Source organism: Diaporthe citri, assembly GCF_014595645.1.
Source record: "Diaporthe citri strain NFHF-8-4 chromosome Unknown scaffold_2, whole genome shotgun sequence".
NCBI classification, from domain to species: domain Eukaryota; kingdom Fungi; phylum Ascomycota; class Sordariomycetes; order Diaporthales; family Diaporthaceae; genus Diaporthe; species Diaporthe citri.
Window position 1 is genome coordinate 121,244 of NW_025064847.1, and position 23,359 is coordinate 144,602.

At 52.1% G+C, this 23,359-nt stretch overlaps 10 protein-coding genes across 10 annotated transcripts; 5 read left to right on the forward strand and 5 right to left on the reverse strand.

Annotated features, from left to right (window-relative positions):
* Positions 1 to 610: 610 nt before the first annotated feature.
* On the forward strand, positions 611 to 1,559 carry INS49_005713 (uncharacterized protein; the record flags this gene model as incomplete). The annotated part of the gene is made up of 2 exons (XM_043166491.1): positions 611 to 746; positions 802 to 1,559. The coding sequence occupies 2 exons, from the start codon at positions 611 to 613 to the stop codon at positions 1,557 to 1,559; spliced, it is 894 nt and encodes a 297-aa protein (XP_043027635.1).
* A 782-nt stretch (positions 1,560 to 2,341) lies between these two features.
* INS49_005714 (uncharacterized protein) lies at positions 2,342 to 3,110 on the forward strand (the record flags this gene model as incomplete). Its single annotated transcript, XM_043166492.1, has 2 exons — positions 2,342 to 2,873; positions 2,956 to 3,110. The coding sequence occupies 2 exons, from the start codon at positions 2,342 to 2,344 to the stop codon at positions 3,108 to 3,110; spliced, it is 687 nt and encodes a 228-aa protein (XP_043027636.1).
* A 1,024-nt stretch (positions 3,111 to 4,134) lies between these two features.
* Positions 4,135 to 5,259, forward strand: INS49_005715 (uncharacterized protein; the record flags this gene model as incomplete). Its single annotated transcript, XM_043166493.1, has 1 exon — positions 4,135 to 5,259. One exon carries the CDS (start codon positions 4,135 to 4,137, stop codon positions 5,257 to 5,259), a length of 1,125 nt encoding a protein of 374 aa, XP_043027637.1.
* A 1,527-nt stretch (positions 5,260 to 6,786) lies between these two features.
* INS49_005716 (uncharacterized protein) lies at positions 6,787 to 7,648 on the reverse strand (the record flags this gene model as incomplete). The annotated part of the gene is made up of 2 exons (XM_043166494.1): positions 6,787 to 7,111; positions 7,185 to 7,648. 2 exons carry the CDS (start codon positions 7,646 to 7,648, stop codon positions 6,787 to 6,789), a joined length of 789 nt encoding a protein of 262 aa, XP_043027638.1.
* Positions 7,649 to 9,072: 1,424 nt separating this feature from the next.
* INS49_005717 (uncharacterized protein) lies at positions 9,073 to 11,254 on the reverse strand (the record flags this gene model as incomplete). Its single annotated transcript, XM_043166495.1, has 3 exons — positions 9,073 to 9,895; positions 10,160 to 10,633; positions 11,214 to 11,254. The coding sequence occupies 3 exons, from the start codon at positions 11,252 to 11,254 to the stop codon at positions 9,073 to 9,075; spliced, it is 1,338 nt and encodes a 445-aa protein (XP_043027639.1).
* A 97-nt stretch (positions 11,255 to 11,351) lies between these two features.
* Positions 11,352 to 14,874, forward strand: INS49_005718 (uncharacterized protein; the record flags this gene model as incomplete). Its single annotated transcript, XM_043166496.1, has 2 exons — positions 11,352 to 13,699; positions 14,313 to 14,874. 2 exons carry the CDS (start codon positions 11,352 to 11,354, stop codon positions 14,872 to 14,874), a joined length of 2,910 nt encoding a protein of 969 aa, XP_043027640.1.
* A 297-nt stretch (positions 14,875 to 15,171) lies between these two features.
* On the reverse strand, positions 15,172 to 15,975 carry INS49_005719 (uncharacterized protein; the record flags this gene model as incomplete). The annotated part of the gene is made up of 4 exons (XM_043166497.1): positions 15,172 to 15,175; positions 15,258 to 15,378; positions 15,460 to 15,762; positions 15,828 to 15,975. The coding sequence occupies 4 exons, from the start codon at positions 15,973 to 15,975 to the stop codon at positions 15,172 to 15,174; spliced, it is 576 nt and encodes a 191-aa protein (XP_043027641.1).
* Positions 15,976 to 17,091: 1,116 nt separating this feature from the next.
* On the forward strand, positions 17,092 to 17,584 carry INS49_005720 (uncharacterized protein; the record flags this gene model as incomplete). Its single annotated transcript, XM_043166498.1, has 2 exons — positions 17,092 to 17,137; positions 17,211 to 17,584. The coding sequence occupies 2 exons, from the start codon at positions 17,092 to 17,094 to the stop codon at positions 17,582 to 17,584; spliced, it is 420 nt and encodes a 139-aa protein (XP_043027642.1).
* Positions 17,585 to 18,466: 882 nt separating this feature from the next.
* Positions 18,467 to 19,633, reverse strand: INS49_005721 (uncharacterized protein; the record flags this gene model as incomplete). Its single annotated transcript, XM_043166499.1, has 3 exons — positions 18,467 to 19,046; positions 19,116 to 19,469; positions 19,524 to 19,633. The coding sequence occupies 3 exons, from the start codon at positions 19,631 to 19,633 to the stop codon at positions 18,467 to 18,469; spliced, it is 1,044 nt and encodes a 347-aa protein (XP_043027643.1).
* Positions 19,634 to 21,063: 1,430 nt separating this feature from the next.
* On the reverse strand, positions 21,064 to 22,259 carry INS49_005722 (uncharacterized protein; the record flags this gene model as incomplete). Its single annotated transcript, XM_043166500.1, has 3 exons — positions 21,064 to 21,403; positions 21,486 to 21,946; positions 22,038 to 22,259. The coding sequence occupies 3 exons, from the start codon at positions 22,257 to 22,259 to the stop codon at positions 21,064 to 21,066; spliced, it is 1,023 nt and encodes a 340-aa protein (XP_043027644.1).
* Positions 22,260 to 23,359: the final 1,100 nt, after the last annotated feature.

Here is a 23,359-nt window from a genome sequence, read left to right on the forward strand (position 1 = left end):
AGAGTTTTCTCATGTCCTTGGACTTCCTGTGGTCGTCATCCACTCGCTTTTAGAGTTCTTATTTTAAATATTACAACTTTTGATTTTCTACTGATTGTCAAGTTGTGTTCAAATAATTAGATATAAACCTTGCGGAGTTCCCTTGTGGCGGAACTTCTGTCCAGCCACTGTACTGACGCTCAAGCGCTGGCACTTGATAGCATTGTGAACTTGCTGATTTTCACCTGCCCAAAAATTGAAACCCTTATCAAAACCCGGTGTAACAGAAACTGTGTTTAATGAATCTTTTTCCATTTTTATTGAAGCAGTTTGAAACCCTATGACTCTGCCTGATAGGACGGCACATAGGTACCTACTTATCTACCTAGTTCCCGGCCGATCTTGGCTCTCATGGGGCTGTCATCAACATGCATTTGCCAAGAAACAGCCCCGGCGAATCAGGAGCAGCAAGTAAATAGGCGAGGATTAGCCGCAACGGTGCTCAAGTGGATGAACAATCCAGTTTCAGTTCACATGCAGTTGTCATCAACATACATGAATCCCAGGTCCATTTCCCGTCTTTGTCAAATCCCACGGCATCGACAGGTATCCGCACTTCTCCGCTGACGCAATGCAGGAACAGGGCCCGTCCCGTCTCCCCCTAGGCGACAACAAGATCTGGGCCAAGGATGAGGACGATTGGCTGGGCGTCACGAATCAACAGGAGAGGAGGAGGATCCAGAATCGTCGCAATCAGCGCGCCTTACGTGAGGAGACTCGCCCGGCGATTCAGGCAGCGCTGACGATGTGACAGGAGCCAAGAAGAAAGGGGGCACCTCGGAAGACAAATACGGAGACGAAGGCCGACGGCGAGATACGGCTTCCGGGCCGTGCTGGCTGGGCAATCGCACGACTCTCAATGGGTCGAGATCACCGAAGCGACGATCCAAGTGATCAACCTAGTCCGGATCCTCGAGCCCAGCTGGGAGGGCAACCAGAAGCTGACGCAAGGCTTCGAGTCCTTCGCGACCCGCAGCTACACAGCCCGCATCGGAGCGCTGAGCTTCCTCCCCAGCGTGTCGCAGTACAACTTCATCAAGGCGCTGTTCGCCAACATGGCGGTCCTGGGCCTCTCGGATGAAGAGATGGACAACGAGGCACTCTCGCCCTTTAACAGGGGGCCCCACGGCCCCTCCCGGCTGCCGGCAGGTCGTGCCGCCGGCGGCCAGGTCGAGCTCCTCCCCACGGCCCTGCAGCCGACCGAGCTGCAGCGCGCGACGATGCACCACCCGTGGATCGACCTGCTCCCCATGCCGGCCATGCGCGAGAACATCTTCCGCCGCGATGCTGACTCGTTCGACGAGGAGGAGCTATGCCACGCCATGCGCGGCCAGGCGCCGGTACACAACCCGGGCCTGCTGGTCTGGCGTGACCCGTGGGACCCCACCGGCTGGGAGGTCACCGAAGACTTCGTCGCCTCGTGGCCCTGGGTCGTCGTCGGATGTGCGGATCTGCTGCGTTCGACCAATGCCTGGCGGGCGCGACGCGGCGAGAGGGCTTTGTTTCGCTCGTCGCCGTGAGTTGAAGGGGGTTTCCGCGGCGAAAGATCGCCCATTTCGGTCAATTTCACGTATGTTCGCAAGTCAAACAGCTCTCAAGAGTAAAGTATTCCCATGTCTGACTAATATAGCCAACGTACCGCGGTGTCCCAAAAGGTGCAGCCCAGGTCGATGGCCTTCTGGAGAACTGGATCAGCCTCTTCCAGGCTGAGATTGGAGCCCATGGAGGAACTGAGCCCCATGGCGCCAAATCCGGGAACGGGAACCTCGATGCTGCTGAATGGGAGTGATCCAGCCATTATTTTTGAATGAGTAAGCTCGAAATATTGGTTTGATAAGGCTCTGTTACATGCGATGAGAGTAGGAAAGAATGACATTAGCAGACGTGACACGCGAATTGGCGCAGAAAGGCTCTTACTTATACCTTCTCTGTCGCCAAGGCATTGCCAGTAAAAAGTATGAAATTGGCCCAGCAGGAAGTAGTCAATATGCCATGCTTTGAGCGAGATGGCCTAGGTCCCACACAGACTGTTGTATCGTCAGTGGCATCGAGTGTCTGCGCGGCCAGCCATGAGTTGAGTTCGCTGGGATGCCCAATTCTGCGGCGAAGTGATTGATCTACAGCAGAGCTGCACTGAGTCGACGGAGGGACTTGAGGAGTACCGTCTCGTAATTACGGACGGCAGCTCCAGAACGCGAATACAGAGCCTACTCTAAAGATGATATCCTGTTGTCCGAACAGTTGGACGAAAGCCAAGGAGGATGTTTCGGAGAAAAGAGCGGGTATTACTTGCTTGCATGGCATGGAGGATGTGCAGCTGCCCGTCGGCGTCTGGATCCACGGCGGCGCCCACATTACGGGCTCGAACCGCGACGCGCAGTACAACATGTCCTTCATCGTGGAGCAGTCCGTCGCGGCGGGCAAGCCCTTCATCGGGGTCAACCTCAATTGCCGCCTGCAGCTGTACGGCTTCATGTACGGATCTGACTTCGTCGAGGCCGGCTCAGGGGACTTGGGCTACAAGGACCAGCACCTGGCGCTGCGCTGGCTCCGGGAGAACATCGCCGCCTTCTGCGGCGACCTGGTGTGGCACGCGACGCGGCGCCTCACGGCCGAGACCTGGGCGCGTAACGGCGTGCCCGGCTGGTCCTACCTGTTCAACGTGCTCCCGGTCGGTGTCTCGGGCGCCGTCGGCGTCACGCATTTCCTCGAGGTCGCCTACGTCTTCTCCAACGTCGGCGCCGCGGCACCCGAGGAGCACACGAGGGTGGCTAACCTTATGTCTCGCTACTGGGCGGGCTTTATTGCCGATTTGGACCCTAATAGTGGCAAAGGTATGTTTATATTTCCCCATGCTTGTTCGTCTTCTCCCTCTTCTACTTCTTAATTATTGGATGTCTTCCTCACTATCCATAGTTGGTCCCGACTGGCCTGCCTATTCGCTCGCCGAGCCACAACTGATGGCCTTTGATGTTAACTCGACCGCTCTGGCCACTCCCATCGCCGACACATACCGGGAGGAGCAGATCCAGTATATCAATGATAATCTGGGCCCCCTTGGCCGGAAGTGAAAGATGTAGAGAAGGCATAAAAGGGCTGTGTTGGAAGGACTGTGAATTTACCATTATTAGTCTACAACTATACACACAAACTTGACGAGTCTTGCTTATGGTCTATTATTATCCAGTGTCCAAATCATGGGTGGTGCTGAATGTGGATGGGGGGACTTAGTCTCCTGTGTCCCTTGGAAAATCAATGCGCCTCTATCTTACAAGTCTCGCTCCATGCCCGTCAATCCATATTCCGGTACATCAGCGACAGTATCTCTGGTTTTAATTATATTTATGTCTCCATTTAACAGTAGTTAATTATTCTGGTACTACCTGTCAATAAACAAACAGCTGGAATATAGCCACTGAATTGACGAACTCTGACCTTTTGATGAAATGACCTTTCGATACTAGAAAGTTCACCTGCCGATCTGACGTCGGCAATAGCAAGACCGAGATATCAAGCTATATCGAGCATGTCCCGGTCGGCGAGATCGAGAACACGGCATGGTATAGTAAGTACTTGACTTTGTTATACTCAACAATGATATCACACATCCCAAGATAGCCAAGACGGATGGAGAACCCCCGCATGGCGCAAGACAGAAAAGTGGTGAGTTTGATGACTTATAGATTGATGCCCAGAGAATCACAGCATATGACCCGTCTTGGCGTCGGTAGTCATCATAACAGAGAAGAGGTCGTGCCCAATTAGGGTGGGGATGCCATGCCGGACTTTTGCCAATCTGCCGACCCATAGAGACTCAACAGGGGACCGGCGATAGGAACAAGAGGGAAACTCGTTTCTACCGGTACCGGGGCTGTAAAGCGCAGATCCTCTGATTAACCTGATATACATCAACTTATTGAAGGCCGGGAATAGCCTGAAATTGGACAGGAGGTTGCTCGAGTCCTCCAGTTCCTTATATACCTACCTACCTCAGGCTTGGGGGAACAGACAGCCAAGACTTTCTATACGATGTTAGCCACTCAACCCTCGATCTTCTAGAAACACAATACACTGGGAAGCAAAAGTCGCCCCAAAATGATGCATCTCGGACTTTCTGTCACCTACGCTCTGGCGTTGGTGGCCGGTGCTTTGGCCGTCCCATCGCAACAGCTGGACACTCGCCAGCAGCCATTCACGTCGACAGTCATCACCACCCACAACGAGCCATGGGCGATCGCCTTCCTGCCCGACAACCGCATCCTCGTCAACGAAAGACGAGGCAACATGCGCCTCGTCGACCCGGCCACCAAGGCCCAGGGCACCATCACCGGCGTGCCCACCGTCGCCTACGGTGGCCAGGGCGGCCTCCACGACGTCGCCTTGCACCCCAACTACGCTAATAACAGCATCGTGTACATCAGCTACGCCGAGAGCGGCACCGGCGGGGCGGGCGGCGCGGTCGCGCGGGCCAAGCTGACGCTGGACGCCAACGGCGGCGGCGCGCTGTCGGGCCTCGAGGTCATCTGGCGGCACTCGCAGAGGGCATCGGGCGGGCTGCAGTTCGCCTGCCGCCTGCTCTTCGGCCCGGACGGCGCGCTGTGGGTCGCGTCCGGCGAGATCAACCAGATGACGCCGGCGCAGTCCATGACCGCCAACCTGGGCAAGATGATCAAGCTGTACGACAACGGCACCGCCTTCGCGGGCAACCCGTTCGCCAGCCAGGGCGCCGTGCAGGCGCAGATCTGGTCGCTGGGCCACCGCAACCCGCTGGGGATCGACTGGGACGCGCAGGGGCGCCTCTGGGAGGTCGAGATGGGGCCCATGGGCGGCGACGAGCTCAACCTGATCGAGTCGGGCGCCAACTACGGCTGGCCGGTCGTGTCCGAGGGCAGCCACTACGACGGCCGGCAGATCCCCAAGCACAGCACGCGGCCCGACATCGCCGCGCCCAAGGCCTTCTGGGTCCCCGTCATCTCCCCGGCCGGCATGATCATCTACAAGGGCAACCTGTTCTCCAGCTGGAAGGGCAATGCCCTCATCACCGGTCTCAGCGCGCAGGGGATTGTGCGTGTGACCATCAATAGTGACAACACGGCCAAGGAGGCTCAGCGCATCTCAATGGGTAAGCGCATGCGCGGTATCCGGGAGGACAAGGACGGCGCCATCTGGGTCATCGAGGATGGTACTAGCGGACGGCTCTTGAAGCTCACCCCGAACTAAACTTGCGTTGGTGAGAGACTTGAGAGGTTTGAGACCACATGTACATAAGGTAGATTATACTGTCGATTTCACGCGTCATAATGTTGAATGATTGCATGATAGGATGTTCCTTGGCTTCCTTAATTACTGGACTTCAGAGTTTGGAGCTGAGTCGCCATGTGCCCGCATCAAGTCACACCAACTTGAAATCCACCGATTCCAATTTGAGTGATAGAGAATGAATTGACATGCGTCCCCCGCTCCTGAGGTAATCAATTTGCATGAATCGAATAGCATGCCATCTGCCACCTGACAACATCTCTCGATGCCATTAATTTCCGTGCCGAACTCATGTGATAGCGAGCTCCGGCCCAAGAATCGGGAGACAGCCTGCCGAGGCTCACCCTCCATCCAATGGCGTAAGTGTTCCATCCAATGGGCGTAAGTGTCTGCAAACCCAAGCCAAATGCCTATGACGATGTAGACGGTATCGACTTCTTTCAGCTTGCGTTGCAGATAGAAGATCCAGACAAGGGAACCTAGGGCGCTGAGGCGGATAGAGGCCAAAGTGAAGACAGATTGTGCAGCCGGTAAGTCGGCGACCCGTTGAGGCAGCCCGGATGCCAGGATCGCACCGTTGGGGCCCACCAAGGGCCAGACAAAGCCGCCAACCGCATGGATTGTGGCGATATACAGAGGCAGGAGATGCAGTAGCTTGAAGTGGCTGAGCATGATGTCGGGCCAGAAGCTGACCAGACGTTCAAGCAAGGCGTAATCGGAATACCAGGTTAGAAAACGAGATGGTGTTGTGAGCAAGATAGAGGGGTTTCCCAACTTCTTTCTTGATAAAGTTGACCAACAAATGTCGCCACAAGACCGCAGGTGGGAATCTGGAAGTGACGAGGCAGTGTTGGGACAGGCCGGCCTGAAGAGGCCTTTCGATGCTGTATAACCCATCATCTCTGACTACCCCGCCCGCAGACTGTTGGTTCAGCGCATCTGGCCGAGCCGTGCCGCATACGAGCCTGCAGATGTAATTAAGGGGTATGCCACGAATGGTTATAGAGTTGGTTCTTTAGTAAGTTCATTCATTAAATTATCTTCAGCTTGAATCAACTAATATGTGCCAGTTTCTTTATGTCGACATGGCATTTGCTATAGTTTAAAGGAACTAGGACAGAGTATTTACCTGCGACTGAGGGTTTACTGTCACGAGAAAATAAAATAAAAAATATTACGAAGACAGTTCAGCTCGTACGAGTTTATCCCAGACGAGGTCAGGTTACAGAAGCAGCACTACAGATACTACGCAGAGACAAAGAAGACCTCCTGACAGGGTACCGAGAGGGATATCAAGTTCAGAAACTGCTCCTGAAGAAAACGTTCTGATGTAGAATCTTTGAAAATTTGCTGGGACTACCCAAACTCCGTAGTACTAATCACCCTGAATTACCCATACCGGCTTTCAGATACAGCCTCATAAAGCCCTACTCCACATCTTCCACCGTCCTGCCTAGTACCCGTCAGGTTACTATCGTTTAACACTTCTTAGTTTTGCTTGCCCTTGGCGGCACCCTTGGCAGCACCAGCAGCAGCGCCAGCGCAGTCGGCGTTCGCATCAGCAGCATTCGCATCAGCAGCGTTGGCATCAGCAGCGTTGGCATCAGCAGCGTTGGCGTCAGCAGTGTCGGCACCAGAGGCATCGGCGTCGTTGTCGTTGTTCTTGCCAGCGGCGTCGACCTGCTTCTGGGCCAGGACCTGGCAGGCGTTGGGCAGGGCCGGGGTGGCGGCCTGGATGCCGGCGGCGGCAGCGGCAGACTGCTGGACGGCGGCCTCCTCAAAGATGGCACCGTTGCCGGCGGGGGGAGGGCAGCTATTTTCCGCCACGTGTCAGTCAGTGAAGAACCATTCACAGTAATAAGGAAAAGGTCAGGTGGGTGGCTTACCGAGCACCGTTGATGGCGTCGAGGTTCTTCTGCAGGTTCTGGGGGTTGGAGATGGTGTCGTTGATCGCCGGCCCGATGATGTTGAACTGGTCTTGTAGGGCCTGGGACGCGGCAAGGCCAGAGGCGTCGAGCTGGACGTCGTTGCCGAGGTCGGTGTTGGAGGTCCCCTCGTCCTGGGCGGCGACGAAGGCCTGGGCGGCGGCGTCGCTGATGTCCTGGTTGTTCTGGAGCTGGCCGGCCGTGTCGACAAAGCTGTTCACGGCGGCGATGTCATTGAGCCAGTTCTGGATGGTGCCGGCCACCTTTTGCTGCGTAGCGGCGTCCACGTTTCCATTGGCGTTGTTGTTGTTGTTGTTGCCGTTGTTGCCACCAGCGGCGGCGGCAGCGTTGTTGCCATTCTTGGGCATCGGGTTGGCCAGGACGGCAGCGCACATGGCGAGAACGACACCGGCGGTGCACTTCATCTTGAAAATTAAGGACGTTGGTATTAGACGAGATAGGTCGAGTATGAGACAACGAGATACACCTCAGAGAGTGTGCTAATGTAAATGTATTAATGAGTGTCAATAATGAGAGGCTTTTGCGCAACCAGTTGCGTCAGATGTAGAAGAGACTGTAGTATCGAGGTTCTTGGCGAGAAGCTTGACACTAGAGAATGAATGATAAGACGAGGCTTGCCAAGGATGGGAGAGATGTTCGGATAAGTCAAAGGGGCAGGGTCAGCTTAAATATCCAGGTGAGGGCTGTACTGCTCCAGGTGCCGTCCGATGTGTGTGCTGGTGGTGGTGGTGACAGCAAGCGGTGGTGTTCGTCTCGAGCTGGCCCAAGTTGGGTCAAGCTTTCCTGACACTACGCCCTATGAAGTTTATGCTTAAGCCCGTGGCGAATCAGGTTTCGAAAGATGAAGAAGCTTTTTTGTCGTGTCTCGGGGCAGGATCATAGCGCAAGCTACACAAGCGAGCCGGCCGTGAAGGTGCCGGGAGTGTTTCATCGATGCTGCGGCTGATGCTTGCTGCTACCGCTGGGGATCCTTGGGGAGCACAATTACCATTCAATCTCGCGCTGGCACTCAAACCCAAGACAGAGTGCAGCAGGTACACCACGTACACTATTTAGGCGTATACACGATATGATCGGGCCAACTACTATGATGCCTCCTACGGAAACTAGCTACCACCAAAAGCTGCCGAAGAAAAACATCAGTGGACACCAGCTAGCCTTGTACATACATTGGGCGCTCGTTGCGGGCGGGCCGAAGATTTGGATCGAGCGTCCAGAATAACAAATCAAAATCACATCGTGTTAACCCAAAGAGTGAGGAGGGCGCACGCTGTGCCTTGTTGGTGGTGACTGTAATAAGTCAGAGCTGCGGTGCATAGTACGGCTCTAATCGGGTCCGAAAGCTATTATGGAGGCGTTGTATCCGGGACCAATACTGCCCAAGCAGGAGGTCTCAGCTGTTGATCATCAACGCGAACCTGGGACCTTACGGTATGATGTTCAAAACTTTAATTTTAACTTCCGGATTTCGTCCAGTCGTTTCGATGGATTACAGTTGCCAGCACAGGGACTATCCCTGCTTACATGATGGACAGTACTACTTCAGGGGCCATCGGTGGGCCATCGGTTTCGACCGTCCCATCCACAAAGTTTACCACAGCTAGTCGTATCATGATTATATGGTCCGAAGCGATCAAATGACATGCACATAGACAACTTTTGTAAGAAGTGCTCAAAAGCTCCAAGCTGGTGAGAGAGGGTCAGTACCTATCATCTAAGTATAACTGGAAGCCAAAGCCCTCCTATATTCTGTACAAAGGTCCCTGGCGCAATGAATCCTATAGCAGAGCCTCTAAGAAATAGTGAAAGGCTTGAGTTCAGTCTCGCCTCATCCTCGTTTCAGTAACTGCGCCATCTCCTCCATCAGTGACGCTCCAGTCCTCATGGAATACCTCGCCGTCGTCTCCGGCGTAGCACCGTTCTCATCTTCCGCCAGTGGATCAGCACCATGGGCCAACAGAACCCTAGCCACACAGACACACCCATTATCCGCGGCCCAGTGAAGAGGCGTGATGCCTCGCCTCGCTGCACCGGGGTACGTAGCCATCAGCTTGGCCCCACGGAATCCCCAAGGAAGCCGCCACTGCCATGGTACTCTCTCGTACCTCGCGCCGCCCTCCCAGCCGTAGGAAAACGCTGGCGCCCGTGCATTAACGTCGGCGCCTCTGGCTATCAAGTCCTCTGCCAGCGCGGCCGCGGCTTCGGCATCCAGGGTGTCTGGGAAGTCGTGGCCTGCGAGGCTGTGCAACGGTGCCCAGCCCTCTTCAGAGACGAGGCTGGGATCTGCGCCGGCTGAGAGCAAGTGTTGTGCTGCCCGTAGGGCACCTGCTCCGGACTTCTCGTGGACTATCGACCTGGAGCCTAGCCTTCGTTCTGTTGGTGCCTGAACTGTCTGGGTGAGTGCGCAAAGGAAGGGTGTCCAGCCGTTGCTGTTGGCTGCATTCACTTCGAGGCCTCCTTGTTCACGGATTTGTCTCAAAGTCTCAGCATCAATGCCCTCGGCACCTTCTGACAATGTGGATGCATTCACATCAAGCTCGAGAAGGTACTGCAAGACTTCGAAATTGGCACCGGCGGCAGCGTAGTGGAGGAGTGATTCGCCGTGGTTGTTGGATTGGACAAGGGACTCGTACTGAGCCTCTCGTTTGTGACTGAGGAACGGCCAAAAAGTCTCGCGAGGAAATGGAAATGATGCCAGAAGATGCAAGGGCGTCATGCCAAGGGCGTCACGCCATTCTCGTCGCCGATGGAGACAGACGCGCCATAGTCGAGGGGTATCAAGGGGTGTCTGCTATGGAGGGTGATATGGCCTCTCATCTTCCCTGTGGGAAGGGGAGAAGTGAGCTTGTGCATCACAGTCTGCCCTCTTCATCTTGAACGTTGGGGTCAGCACCTATAGATGAGAAAACACGTACTTGTTAGCTTGTCCATATCCGCCACGGAATAGTGAAGGGGTTCTGAGCTCACCACTGGCCAGCAACCCACTGAGAGCGCCACCGAGAACAACATTACTAGCTGCTATATGCAAAACTGGCAGGCCAGAGACTTGATCGCGATGGTTCAGATCCAGCCCGGTATTGATAAGTCTCGACACAAGTGAGCGCTGCCTCTCCTGGTCCTCGGGCTCATTCCCCGGCATCCCGCCATCAGCCAGCAGCGCCTGCAACCCGCACGCCTTCTCCAGCATCTGATACCGCACCACCTCCTCGTACTCGACATGCCGCAGCAGCACATCGACAACCTGCGCCTGCCACTGATTCACAGCCTCCAGAAGCGCCTTTCGCGTGGTGTCGGCATCCCACCCGTTCCAGGCGGTGAGCAACCACTCGACGGTGGTCGTATGCCCGTGTTTGGAGGCATCCACGAGACTCGTATGTATCCCGAAAGAGCTGGCTGTAGCATTTGACGACCGTTGCAGAATAGGCACGTGGAAATTATCCAGGTCGAATACATGTCAGTAATACAGTCTATTGGGAGTGCTAGTTAATATGAGTTATTAAAAGGTGAGTGTTTTCTAGAAATAATAAAGAGCTAGTACCTCTAATGGTATGGGACATTTCCAAGTGATTCGAATCTCTGGTCTTTGAACCGTCACACTGGATTTGCTAGCAGTAGTCAAGCCGTGCCAGTACCTTGTAAAGTGTAGTTTAAGCCGCAGTTGTGACAGAGCGTTTGCGGCACAGCACTTGCGCTCGGCACAGCAATCATCAGTCAGTTGCGGCCTAACACTAGTCGCCGACCTCGCCCGTTCAACTGGTCCCCCCGGTCCTCCACCCGACCTCCGGTCCCATCGGCTTCTCATGGCTCCGGAAGAACAGCCCCTCAGTTCGCAAAATACAGTGACCTCTCCAGCTATGTAGTACCACAATGAATTCAATCGACGCATTGATGAAGCAGCCACTTTTGATTTGATTGGTTCACCTGATTGCTTGGAGCCATTTCAGTTGCGTGCAATGCAGCATAGCTGACATGTAAGCGGAGGCGGTGGACCGTCCGAAGCTCATGGGCATTGTTGCCTAAAAGTGCACTAAAATCTCACAATACTGATGAGACCGATCATTCTCATGAGTATCTGAAGATAACCATCACCTCTTTCCAACACTCGTCATGGAAGAAGAATACATCAAGAGGGCTGCGGTGTCGCCCCATTGGCTTCCTGGCGGGGATTCATTCTGGTACCGCCATTACCTTTCTCCTGGGAAATATGAATTCATGCTCGTCGATTGTGTCAGTCAGACTCGTAGACCAGCGTTCAACCATGAGGGCCTTGCCGGCGCGCTGAAAAGCCGAGTCGAATCGGCAGAGAAGGAACAGGAAATAAGCCCGAACTCGCTGCCCTTCACTGTGATTGAGCTTTCTCCAGACGGATCATCGACACGTTTCGTTTGGAACAAGAGGAAATGGGAATATGGCTCCAACAACATTCTCAAAGAATGGGATGGCAGCTTCAACCAGGCCAGAGACCAACTTCTCGCCAAGGAACGCCCTTCTCGGTCGCGAAGCCAGGGCACGACTGTCACGTTTGTCAATCACACTGATGGGCCCCTTTCGATCTATTGGATCGACTTCAACAGCAAAGCAAAGTTCTATAACAAAGTCGGTCACGGGGAGTCATACGAGCAGCGGACATTTGCAGGCCATGTTTGGAAACTCGTCAACGAGGAGACAAATGAGGTCAAAGCAATATACGTTGCTCCAGATGAAAGCGAAGACCATATCGTTATCGATGAGAGTACCATGGCAGAGGCAAGATGCAAGGGTGGGGATGAGGGAAATGCAAGTATGGATGCCGCCGAACCTGAAGCGCGAAGTAAGGATGGGAAGAGCACGCAGACTGCGACAAATCGTGTCTCGGTGAAAAACCACAATGTGTGGCTACTAGACGCCGAGGGTCGTGAGACGAAGCTATCATCTAATGGCAGCGAGGAAAACCCCTACGACAGCGCCAAAGTCTTTCTGTCCCCGGACAAGAAATTTGTCGTCGTGTGGCAGTACACGCCGGAAGAGGAGCATGACCTGCATCTCCGTGAGTCGGCGCCTGCCGACCAGCTTCAGCCAAAGATGAGGACAGTTCGATACCTTAAACCAGGCGATCGCGTCAGGATCGACCGTCCTCGATTGTTCAATCTGGAGTCCAAGTGTGAGGTGATTACTAGCAACGCTCTGTTCGAGAATCCATACGAGCTTGAGGACATCGGCTGGAGCGAGGACAGTTTGGAGTACCGCTTCATATTTAATGGGCGCGGTCACCAGCATCTCCGTCTGATAGGGATCAAAACAAGTGGCGAGGTCAGAGCCTTGATCGAGGAGAGTAGTGACACCTTCATCGACTACTCTAGCAAACTCTATCATCGTCTGATTAAAGATACGGACAACATGCTATGGGCCAGCGAGAGGGATGGGTTCAATCACTTATATCTGTTCGACTTGAAGAGCGGTCAGTTGGTGAATCAAATCACGAGAGGGGAGTGGAATGTTCACTCGGTCACCCAGGTTGACGAAAAGAAGCGCCAAATCTGGTTTCAAGGGTATGGCATGGTCGCTGCTCAAGACCCCTACTACGCGCACTTGGCTCGCATCGACTTTGCTGGAAATGGTTTCCAGGTTCTCACTGATGGCGATGGAAGTCATCGATGGGCGTTGTCTCCCGATAACCGTTACTTCATCGATACCTGGTCCCGGGTTGATCTCCCACCTCAGTCGGTGCTGAGAAGTCTTGAGACGGGATCAAAGATTCTGGATTTGGAAGGGAAAGCAGAGGACGCCAACGCGCTACTCGAAGAGGGATGGGCGGCTCCAGAAAGATTTACAGCTCCTGGACGAGACAGCGACACGGCAATCCATGGGTTGATGATCCTCCCCTCCGATTTCAATGCGTCGAAGAAATACCCCATTCTTGAAGATATTTACGCCGGCCCTCACGACTTCCACACACCAAAGGAGTTCTCGGCCATGTCCAAACAGCGGAAATGGGCAGATCAGGGATACGTAGTGGTCATGCTAGATGGAATGGGAACGAATTGGCGATCGAAGAAGTTCCACGACATGTGCTACAAGAACCTCAAAGACGCGGGGTTTCCAGACCGCATCGCCTGGATCAAAGCAGCAGCAGAGACGCGCCCGTGGATGGACGCGTCTCGCGTCGGTATAATGGGAGGCTCAGCCGGGGGCCAGAGCGCCGTGGCCGCACTGATACACCACGGGGAGTTTTACAAGGCCGCAATCGCCGACTCGGGCTGTCATGACAACCGGATGGACAAGATATGGTGGAACGAGCAGTGGATGGGATATCCCGTGGACAAGTCTTATGAGGATTCGTCGAATGTGGTTCATGCGAACAAGATCAAGGGGGCTTTAATGCTGATTGTCAGCGAGCTTGATGACAATGTCGATCCTGCTTCGACTTTCCAGTTGGTCAAGGCTCTCAACGATGAGGACAAGGACTATGAATTTCTGTTCATACCCGGCGGCGAGCATTGCAGCGGTGGGTCGCAGTTTGCTCGCCGACGACAGGGGGACTTTTTCAGACGTCACCTACGTCCGTGAACTTGGTTTAAAGTTAGACGTGCTTTCTTCTAGCGTTAGAAATTCCTTTACTTCATTTCTGGTGATCTCTTGCTTGTTACAAATAAATAAAATCAGCTCCAAATACGAAAAAGGTTGGGAAAGATCATTGCAGATTTAGTATATTATTCATATATCCCGACTAAGCAGGTGTGGCGGCAGAATACTGCCTCATCCTGGGCACTTCAAAGCGCCGCCTGAAAGTTGTTGGTGTCATTATTCCACTCTAATCTGCTGCCTCTACTGCTTGTATAGATCAGCTCCAGATGCGAATCTCTTTCCTTCATTTCCATCCGGAATCTGGCGTCTGAACGCTCACACTTGTCAGCACAGTCGTGCCCGGGCTAAGCCTGACCATGGCCCTCCGTAGCTTTAAAGTCCGCATTTCGACTCTCGAAGATTCCCGTTGAACATCCTCGTCGAGGACGTCCACTGCAACATAAGTGGCGGATGTGCAATCGGCTCTCTTGGTCTTGATACACAGATATCCACCGTGCAATACAGAAACATCTACTTGAACCAAGCAGACGGCGCGTATCTCAAGACAAACGGCGGCAGCGGCACAGTGGACTCGATCATCTGGGAAAACATCATCAACAACGGCGGTGCATACATCTTGGCTGTGAACGAAGCCTGGGGAAAGGACAATAGTGCCGCCGGCGTCCAACTGAGCAATCTTACATTCAGGAACTGGCACGGCTACAACAGTGACTCGAAGCGCCCCACGATCAGACTGCAGTGCGACGATTCAGTCCCTTGCCACGACATCACCGTGGACAACGTCAACCTTTGGACCAGCGACGGAAGCAGCGAGGTGACATGGGTATGCCAGAGTGCCTACGGCAACGGAGCCTGTCTGCGTAAGTCGGGTACTGCCTCCTACGCCGCCAGCTACACGACGATCAAGACGGCGCCGGCCTACGCCGCGTCGACCATGCCAAATGATCTAAAGAGCGCTTTCCCCAGCACGACGTCCTTCACGGTCCCTCCTGTCCCAACCACATTCTATCCTGGGAAGAAACCAGCCTCTACCCTCTTGAGCCTGACAGGGCCTCGCGGCAACTGATTCGCTACGAGGCGTTGTCGAACTTCGATCTCTTGATCTTCCAAGTCTATATAGGGTGGACGTAATGATAGTCCGTCGAAGAGAAAAGTGTCGCCATGAAGATCCCCCAATGCCCATCTGATGCTGAATGGCCCTGCGCGTGTGATATGCCCGTCTTTATTACCCTTTCAAGGTTCCCTAAGAGCCTGACAACATTGGTTTCTCCATTTTACCGACTCCCAATTGCATTTTGCTCTTGCTCCAAACCATCATCATTGTTCTCTTCGTGTAAGTCTTTGTCAGTCTCAGCTTCACCTTCTATCTCATAAAGGTGTGGATTTTGCTTGCTAGACCAGTGTTAGCTAGTCTCGGGTGATATCATCTCACGCTGGGTTTCAACTCACATGTCCCGTTTATACAAGTAGTCTAACAAATATATGCCTCCCACTGCAAGGACGCCGAACATGATGAGTGTTTGATACGCGTAATCGTACTTGGGCGCATCATAAGTCGGAAAGAGTACCACTTGTTGAAATGTGTAGCATCTCGGCCATAAATGAGATAGAGGCAAATCTATTGTCGACAGACTAGCGGGAATCGACTTACCGGGCATCCAAGCACTGAACGTGTAGGTAAAGATGTTTCCAGTAGCCACGAGTAGCTGTCTGAGGTTTGAATTCCACTGTGTGATCTCATGCCCGTAGCTAATAACCACCGGCTGTGCCGCTCCCCCAGTGTAGCTCAAGTAGAAGGCAGCGAGCAACGCCGCCTTTGGCACGTTCCAGATCGTCAATATGATGTTCGAGACCAGCACTAGTACTTGCACAAGCACAACTGTCCAGACACGACTGCCCGTTGCATCCGACAGCCAGCCCACGGCAAAGGCTGCAACAATCTGGATTGCATTGCCTTTGTGTGGAAGCATGAAGTCAGTGCATCTATCTCTTCATGGCCCACAAAGGGTTCGGGCTTACCTATGGTTGGCAGGATATTCGTCTGGACAACGCTGTATCCCTCAGCCTTGGGGTAGAGGTTGAAGTAGCTGGTACCAGATCCAGCATCGGTCGGCGATGGCTTCTCAGCTGCCCGCTTCTTGCCGCTTCTGGTGTTGGGTGGCGCCATTTTCTTGGCTCGGTGAGGAGTTGTAAACAGCTCTTGTACTCGTGGGATCGGTGGGCTTTTACTGTCAGAACTTTCGTTTAATGAGGACCTTGGAAGGTTACAGATAATTGACTATCATGTTGGCGAGCGTCCCTTTAAGGTGCGTTCTGTAGATGTGAGTGACTTAAATCGCCATCACTAAGTATGGTTCCTCCCTCTATAAAGTCTTGAATGTGCCTATTTTGGGCGAAGAGGTCAAGGATGCCTCTATTCTTAATACATATAATATCAGTGCCGATGGCAATCCAGCTGTGGCCGGGGAACATGGGACCGCACGCATTGCCTACAGAGTTCAGCTGGCTATACAATTCATCATACAGCACATCCTTGATGCCAAGTGGACATTGGATCTGGGAGGAAGGGGGGCGGAGTTGTTCCGAGGGTGCAAGCACTCGGCTGCCGTCTCCCCGTTTGTTCCCAACCCATACTCAGCCCATTGGCCTGTCCGATATTGCGGAGTTGGTGAAGTGGAAGCAGAATTTCGAATCGGGCTGCGGCTTCAAGCTCAGCTGGGGTTCAACCCAAAGCGTTTCGGAAATAGCGAGTGCTAGGTCGAACGAAGGCTTCCTTAATGAGGCTAGCTGTTCTATCTCGGGACACGCTTGTGTGACAATAGAACACAAAGTCGCTATAGGAGATGTTATAAGTTCAGTATCGGCATGTCCGATCTTGTTGCAAGACAGCGCCGACAATGACTTGAACACATGCAAATTAGAGTTTTAAAGCGTAACATAGGATTACAGATTCCGCCCAGTGAAATATGTTGTAGGGTAGGGCGTATACCAAGCAACGCATAGCTTAGTCTGATGTTGTGACAGATTCATCAGGGATACAATCGGCACGTGACATGGGACGAGCATACTACGTAATACCTGTAAGTGCCTTCCTAATACATATACTCGCTGCCCCTGAAGAATAGGTTCGACGACTTGAAGACGTTGTTACATTTGAACGTACGGAACCCAGCACAGACCCGCCACGGTGGCTCGCAGGTACTCAGAGTACAATTTCATGTCCTTCCCGCGTCGACTTTCAATAATTATACTTCCAAAATATTCTATTTAATAAGGCCATATGATGGCTCTCGTCATTCTTTCCGGCCATCATCACTTTTGTGCCCGCAGTCCGCGGTGGCCTCCAGCTCGGTTATGCCGACGTACCTGCCCATTGCGTCGATACCTGCCGGCCTGTCGCAGAGATCAGCGGCATCTGCGATGTCGACGCCGACTTCGACGATAATGACGAGGAGGTAGAAGACCTCATGAAACTGCAGTGCTTGTGCACCAACAAGACCTTTGACGTCGGGGGCGCCACGGCGCTTTGTGCAAGCTGCATCGATCAGAAGGGGTTGCCCAGTGACAAGGATGACAACATGGACGACATCAACGAGATCATGGCCCGCTGTGGGTTCAAGAGCATGGTGTGGACGCCAGAAGCTGCAAAGACGGCGCCTGCAGTCGCCAATGCCAGTGTCAGCGCCTCAAGGCTGACGGCTTCGTACCAGCTCACGACAACGATAGACTTTGCGCCACGACCGACCGGCGCGAATTGCAGCAGACAGGAAGGATAAAATAAGCGTGTATAACATGAAAAGGATCCCACAAAAGTCTACTACTTCCTCCCAAATCTCGTTTCTGGTTCTGCCCAGGGATACACGCGGGTTTCTCTATCAGCAAGGAGCTGCGTGGGCAGATTAATTACTCCCATAGAAAGAAAAGTGGTATTCCTGAGAACCTAGGAAAGAGAATTGTCGGCAGTCAGTCTTGGTCATCGCGCTCTAGCGGCGGTGTCACCTGATTTGAGCTACCTAGGTACCGTGGTGACGCATTCAGGACAATCAGTCATCCCATCTTAAGATAGTACCGGGCGTTGTTGGTATCTTGTAAACTCCCTGGGGAGAGAGGCTCAATTATTCCCGAGTCTAATTCTCCAGCCCTTTGTCGTGCAAAGCGCGGTCGACTTCCTTGCTTGCGTCTCAGGCTGGGACCGCCAGCTTCCCATGGCCTTTCCCCCTTATGTTGCATCTGATGGACACCGTTGGGACTATTAAAGACACGCGAGGCATTGTTACGCCTAAAGTTGATGAGTTTGCCACCACTGACTGAAACGTGGTCGTCGTACACTGCGTAGCCAGTTAGTATAGACTTGAGAGGATGGTTGATGGAGAGGTTAATGGACGTTCAGCCGACCTCTTGCATGGCATACCCACCAGGGGGAGGGGTTTTTTCTGAAACCCTAGCAAAAGCATGGAGGTTAGATATGAAGTGGATATTAATAAGGTATTAAGTCTTTAATACAATTTCTTTTTTTGTATAATCATAAGTGATCCTTAAGCTTAGAGATAGATTCAGCCGTTTAAGCAATATATATCCCTAATCACTAAAATTTTATGCATTATCTATAGTTCATTTCATCCAGACCAATTTCGGAAGAAACCGCTTGCAAGGACGCCTCAAAGCTCGACCGTCACTGAATACTCGGTGAACATACCCGGCGGGTTGCGGTGACCCGCGACCTCGGCCTTCTCGACTTCCTCCCTTATCTCCTGAACCTCTTCCTTCGAGAGATGCACCTTGAGCGCCCCAACATTCTCCTCCATGTACTTGAGCTTCTTCGTGCCGGGGATCGGGATGATGTCCTCGCCTTGCGCCGACAACCACGCGAGCGCCAGCTGGCCCGGCGTGCAGCCCTTCTTATCCGCGAGGGCCACAAAGCGGTCAACTAGCACTAGATTCTTGGAGAAGTTCTCGGGGCTGAAGCGCGGCACGACGCGGCGGAAGTCGTCGGGCGCAAAGTCGTCGGTGCTCTTGATCTGACCCGTCAGGAAGCCGCGACCCAGCGGCGCGTACGCGAAGACGGTGATGCCAAGCTCGCGGCAGGTGGAGAGCAGGTTCGTGCCTGTCTCGTTCTCGATGTCCAGCTGGAATGGGTTGTACTCAACCTGGACGGCGTCGACGGGCGCGACGGCGTAGGCCCGTCGGATGCTGCTGGAGGCGCATTCGGAGATGCCGATGGCTTTGATTTTGCCGTCCCTGACATAGAATTATCAGTATGGGCGCTGCAAGTACCTCTCCTGGATAGACACTTGAGCGGTAGCTTACTTCTTTGCCCTGGCCAGTAGCTCCATCGTCTTCTCGACAGGCGTCTTGGGGTCGAGACGGTGAACGTAGCAGAGATCAAGGTAATCGACGCCCATCTTCTCCAGACTGCCTTTGAGGCATTCGCTGAAGAACTCGGGGCTGTTGTCGGCCGAGATGTCCCACTCGCCCTTGTCGTTGACTGTGAATTTGATGCCGAACTTGGTGGCCAGGAAGATGTCGGCACGACGCTCGGGGTGCAGCTTTAACCACTTTCCGATCAGGACCTCGCTGTCGCCGTAGCTGTTGGCTGTGTCCCAATTCGTATAGCCGAGCTCCCAGGCGCGGTCCAGAAGCGCCAGACGCTCGTCGTCATTACTGGGAAAGTGTCAGAACTGTGTCTCAAGTTAAGGCACACACAGAGCAGCTTACCCGAAGGGTCCGTAGGCCGCACTCAGGCCCATCATTCCGAAGCCGAGGGCGGGCACCTGTCGTCCCGTCTTGCCGAGAGGTTTGGTGGGCAGAGATGCTGGAGGTGCCATGGTGGAGGAGCTAGGCGAGAAATATTGGGGATCTGATGCTTGCTATGCTAGTCAATGAGCTCGGTGATGAGTCGCCAGTAGATTGGAAAATGAGCTGGAAGATGGGTATCGGCGTGCCTTTATAGTTCTTTGTCCTCATGTGTCCCGAAAGGTCTAAGAATCGTTCTTTTGTGGGCCTGTGAGATGATAAAGGACCAGATGCTTACCCCTCACTCGCGCATCTCCCAGCTGCCCGATCCCGTTGTAGGTGCGGTTGTACAGAATTCTATCATCAACCCACTTGCGCACAGCAGATGGGCTCCGGTCTTACCTTCGTCCCCGAGTCTTAACGCCGCAAAGATGCACCTGCTTCATTCCCGAGTCTTAATTCCGCAAAAGCATGCCTCCAATACAGGGCTGCAGGGCTACAAAGCCACAAGGCTGCAAAGCATGGTTGACATTGAGATAATCTCGATACACAGGCTGTGGATGTATTGTTACTTCCAGTCTCAGAATATTTTTTTCAAGTTCAACCCTATCGTGAACTATAGTTGCCTTGCTTCTTTAAGTTCCTTTGAGAGCCTTGTTCCTAAAGCACCAGACCATGGACACTCAAAGATCTTGGGTAGGGTCACTGGACTGTGGTCAAACATCACCTGCTAGGGAAAGGGGGTCTCCGACTAGGTCATGCAATACAATCATGTTTTACAACAATACTAACGTTAAAACAAACTTTACGAATTTTTTAAAACCAAATACTAAAAGACATACTAAAAAATAATTGTTAAAAACAAGTAATATTAAGAGATAAATCTTATAATTATAAAATTATGTATTAAAAGCATTTATTTAATTTTTTCATTTATTAAAATCTTGAAATTATTCTTTTATAATAAAATAAAATACTTTTTAATTAATAATAAAAGTAAAACATAAAGATTAAATAATAAAATTATAATATAATTTAACATAAATTCTTAACATAGGTTTATATAAATAGTTGTATTAAAAATAATTTCATTAAAATATTAATTAAATGTTTTCCTTATGTTGACATTTAATTAATATATTGATGTTGCGTGATTAGAACCCCCCCCCCCGCCCTGGTAGGTGGCGGTGGACTGGAATGTCAGCTTTGGCTTTTTGCGCCTGTGAGGCACGGCTGAGTTAGCAGAATGCACTTGGGATGACGTCTGCCAACTTTCTCGCGTGTCGCAAGAGCGAGCCGAACAATGTAGGGCAACGGGATCGTCACAGGTGGCTTGATCACAATTTTCGGATCACACAACGTTGGACTGACTCATCTCAACTTTCATTTTTCCCAGCCACGAAGGCCATGAGTAAGCGCACGTGTTACGTCTACTTGCAGCACACACTGTTGTTCTCCGCCAAACGCATTCTTCATCACAGCCCGCACAAATCCTTACAGCCTGCTACAGGAAGTACACAGCCTAAGCGCACTGCAGTAAACCGACCACGGGTCGCTCACTCGTCCTCTGGCCCCCAAACTCCTCCCGCCCATTGACTCCCTCGTGGGCAAGCCCAGCATACACGTGCAGCTTGTACCGCCGGGCTGTTATGTGGAACAGGATGTAGCCGTTGAAGAACTCGTCCCACTTTCGGGCGTACATGGGGTCCGCTCTGGTGTGCAGAAGCCTAACTACGCGTGAATTCGCCGCGATTGTCTCGGCAACGACGGTTTCGAGCACTGCAACAGGCTCACGCTGCTCGCAAACGGCCCGGGTGTTGATATAGTTGTCCGTCTCGCCGGCTAGGGTCTCCTTGTGGAACCTGTGACGGCGGGTTATGTGTTAGTGAGCGCGGCAGGTTTGAGGGCAGGGCCTTGGGCTGCCAGGGGCGGGTCAATACGTACGATAGGACATCATTCGCGTAGTTAATGTAAGTCATCATATCCGGTATCCCTTGCATATACGCTCCCATATCCGGGCACTGGTCCCTCGGGAAGATGAAGTACGCAAAGGCCTCGGGCACTCCGCTCCTGTCGCGGATATAGTCGGGCCACCCGCTTGCCTCTTTACAGTGCTGTAGGCCGAGGAACTCGCCGCGCCTCTCCAGAAGGGTGGCGTTGACGAATTGCAGCGACGAAAGCACGATGAAGTTGGCCACGAGGGGTTCGAAGTGTGTCGACATGCCCTGCAGCGACTCTGCGAAGCGCGCCAGCAGAGCAGATGGCTGAGGCTCCCCCTTGTGGAAGCGTGTCTGGAAGCCGGCTAGGTCCTGGTTTCCGTCCTCATCGTCGTCGATGTAGATGGCCAGCCAGGAGTAGATGGCTATGTGTAATTTCACGGCAAAGGTGTGAGAGGGATAGTAGGCCTTGACACTCGTAGTTAGTGGAATGAGCCTGAGTATACGTCAAACCCGGGGAAGACGGTACTGGAGCCATGGAGGGAGAAAGAAGACGTACACAAGCGAGGGTAAGGCCCACGTCGAAGTACCGCTGCGCATATTCCGACTCGTACGGAGCCCCCGAGCCAGCGGCATATTCGAGCATGGCGGCTTCGAGGGCAGGGCGTGTGTCATCATGCGCAGGCGCTTGGTATTTAATCTCGCGGACGAGTTTGGTGAATATGACGGCCAGCTTGGGGTTCGCCACAGCGCGAGCCCCATTCTCGGTGGAATGTGACATTTTCAGAGCTGAACTTGGACTGTCGTCTTGAAGAAATAAGGCTTTGCAGCTACTGAAAGCAAACATCATCCGGTCCACATCGCGAAGGGCGTGGTGTTAATAACTAGCACCTTCGCTAATACTTTGACCCGTGAGGCACACCACCCAGCTCCCATTTCCCGAATGGCGTTCGGCAGCGCCGCCCCGATTCTCACGTCTTTGATCTTTCCGAAGGTTTCACAGTTATCCTCACGTCTTCAATCGTTCCGAAGGTTTCACAGTTATCCTCACATCTTCGATCGTTCCGAAGGTTTCACAGTTATCCTCACATCTTCGGTCATTCCGGGTTTCAAAGGTTTCGTAAGCTCGCGGTCGAAATAGGTAGGAACCTGTACTGTTGCACTTGTGTCCACAGCAGGGGCTCGCCACCAATGCATGCGCCAAAATTCATAGACGCTTTACTTGACCACACTCAACCGGGTCTTGATGATTTACAAGGGCGAAGCAGACCGATGAGCGGATTGAGCATCGCACCACCTGCAGCGGCCTCATGTTCACGCGCGTTACTGTATGCTCTGTTCCTTTTTCCAAAGACTTGAAGTAGAGTGTTACAAGGCTACTCACTTTACAGAGGTGAGACTTAAAAATCCTATAAACGCATATGCTCATTACTTATATATAAAAGTTTATAATCATTTAATTAAATAGAAAAAATAAAGAAGTATCTTCTTATATAAACTTATATAATATAAATATTATTTCTTTATAATATCTTATTTTAATAATAAAGGTAATTAAAGACTTAAAGTTCTCTTTTTACCTTTAATTTTTTTAATTATATACTCCTTTAAATAATTAATAATACTTTTTTATATTACATACATATTATGTGTTTTATATTAAAAGTCTTTATATTTATTCTTTAAATTAATAATAATATTATTATTTATTAATTATATTATCTTAATTTAATTATTTACTTTTTATTTCTTTATATTATTTATATAATATTCATTATTATTTATTAGAAAACTATTTTTTACTTTTTTATTTATAAGTATTTATTATGGGCTTATCATTAGCTGATTTTGTTATTATTATCAGCTTTAAAGGCCAATTAT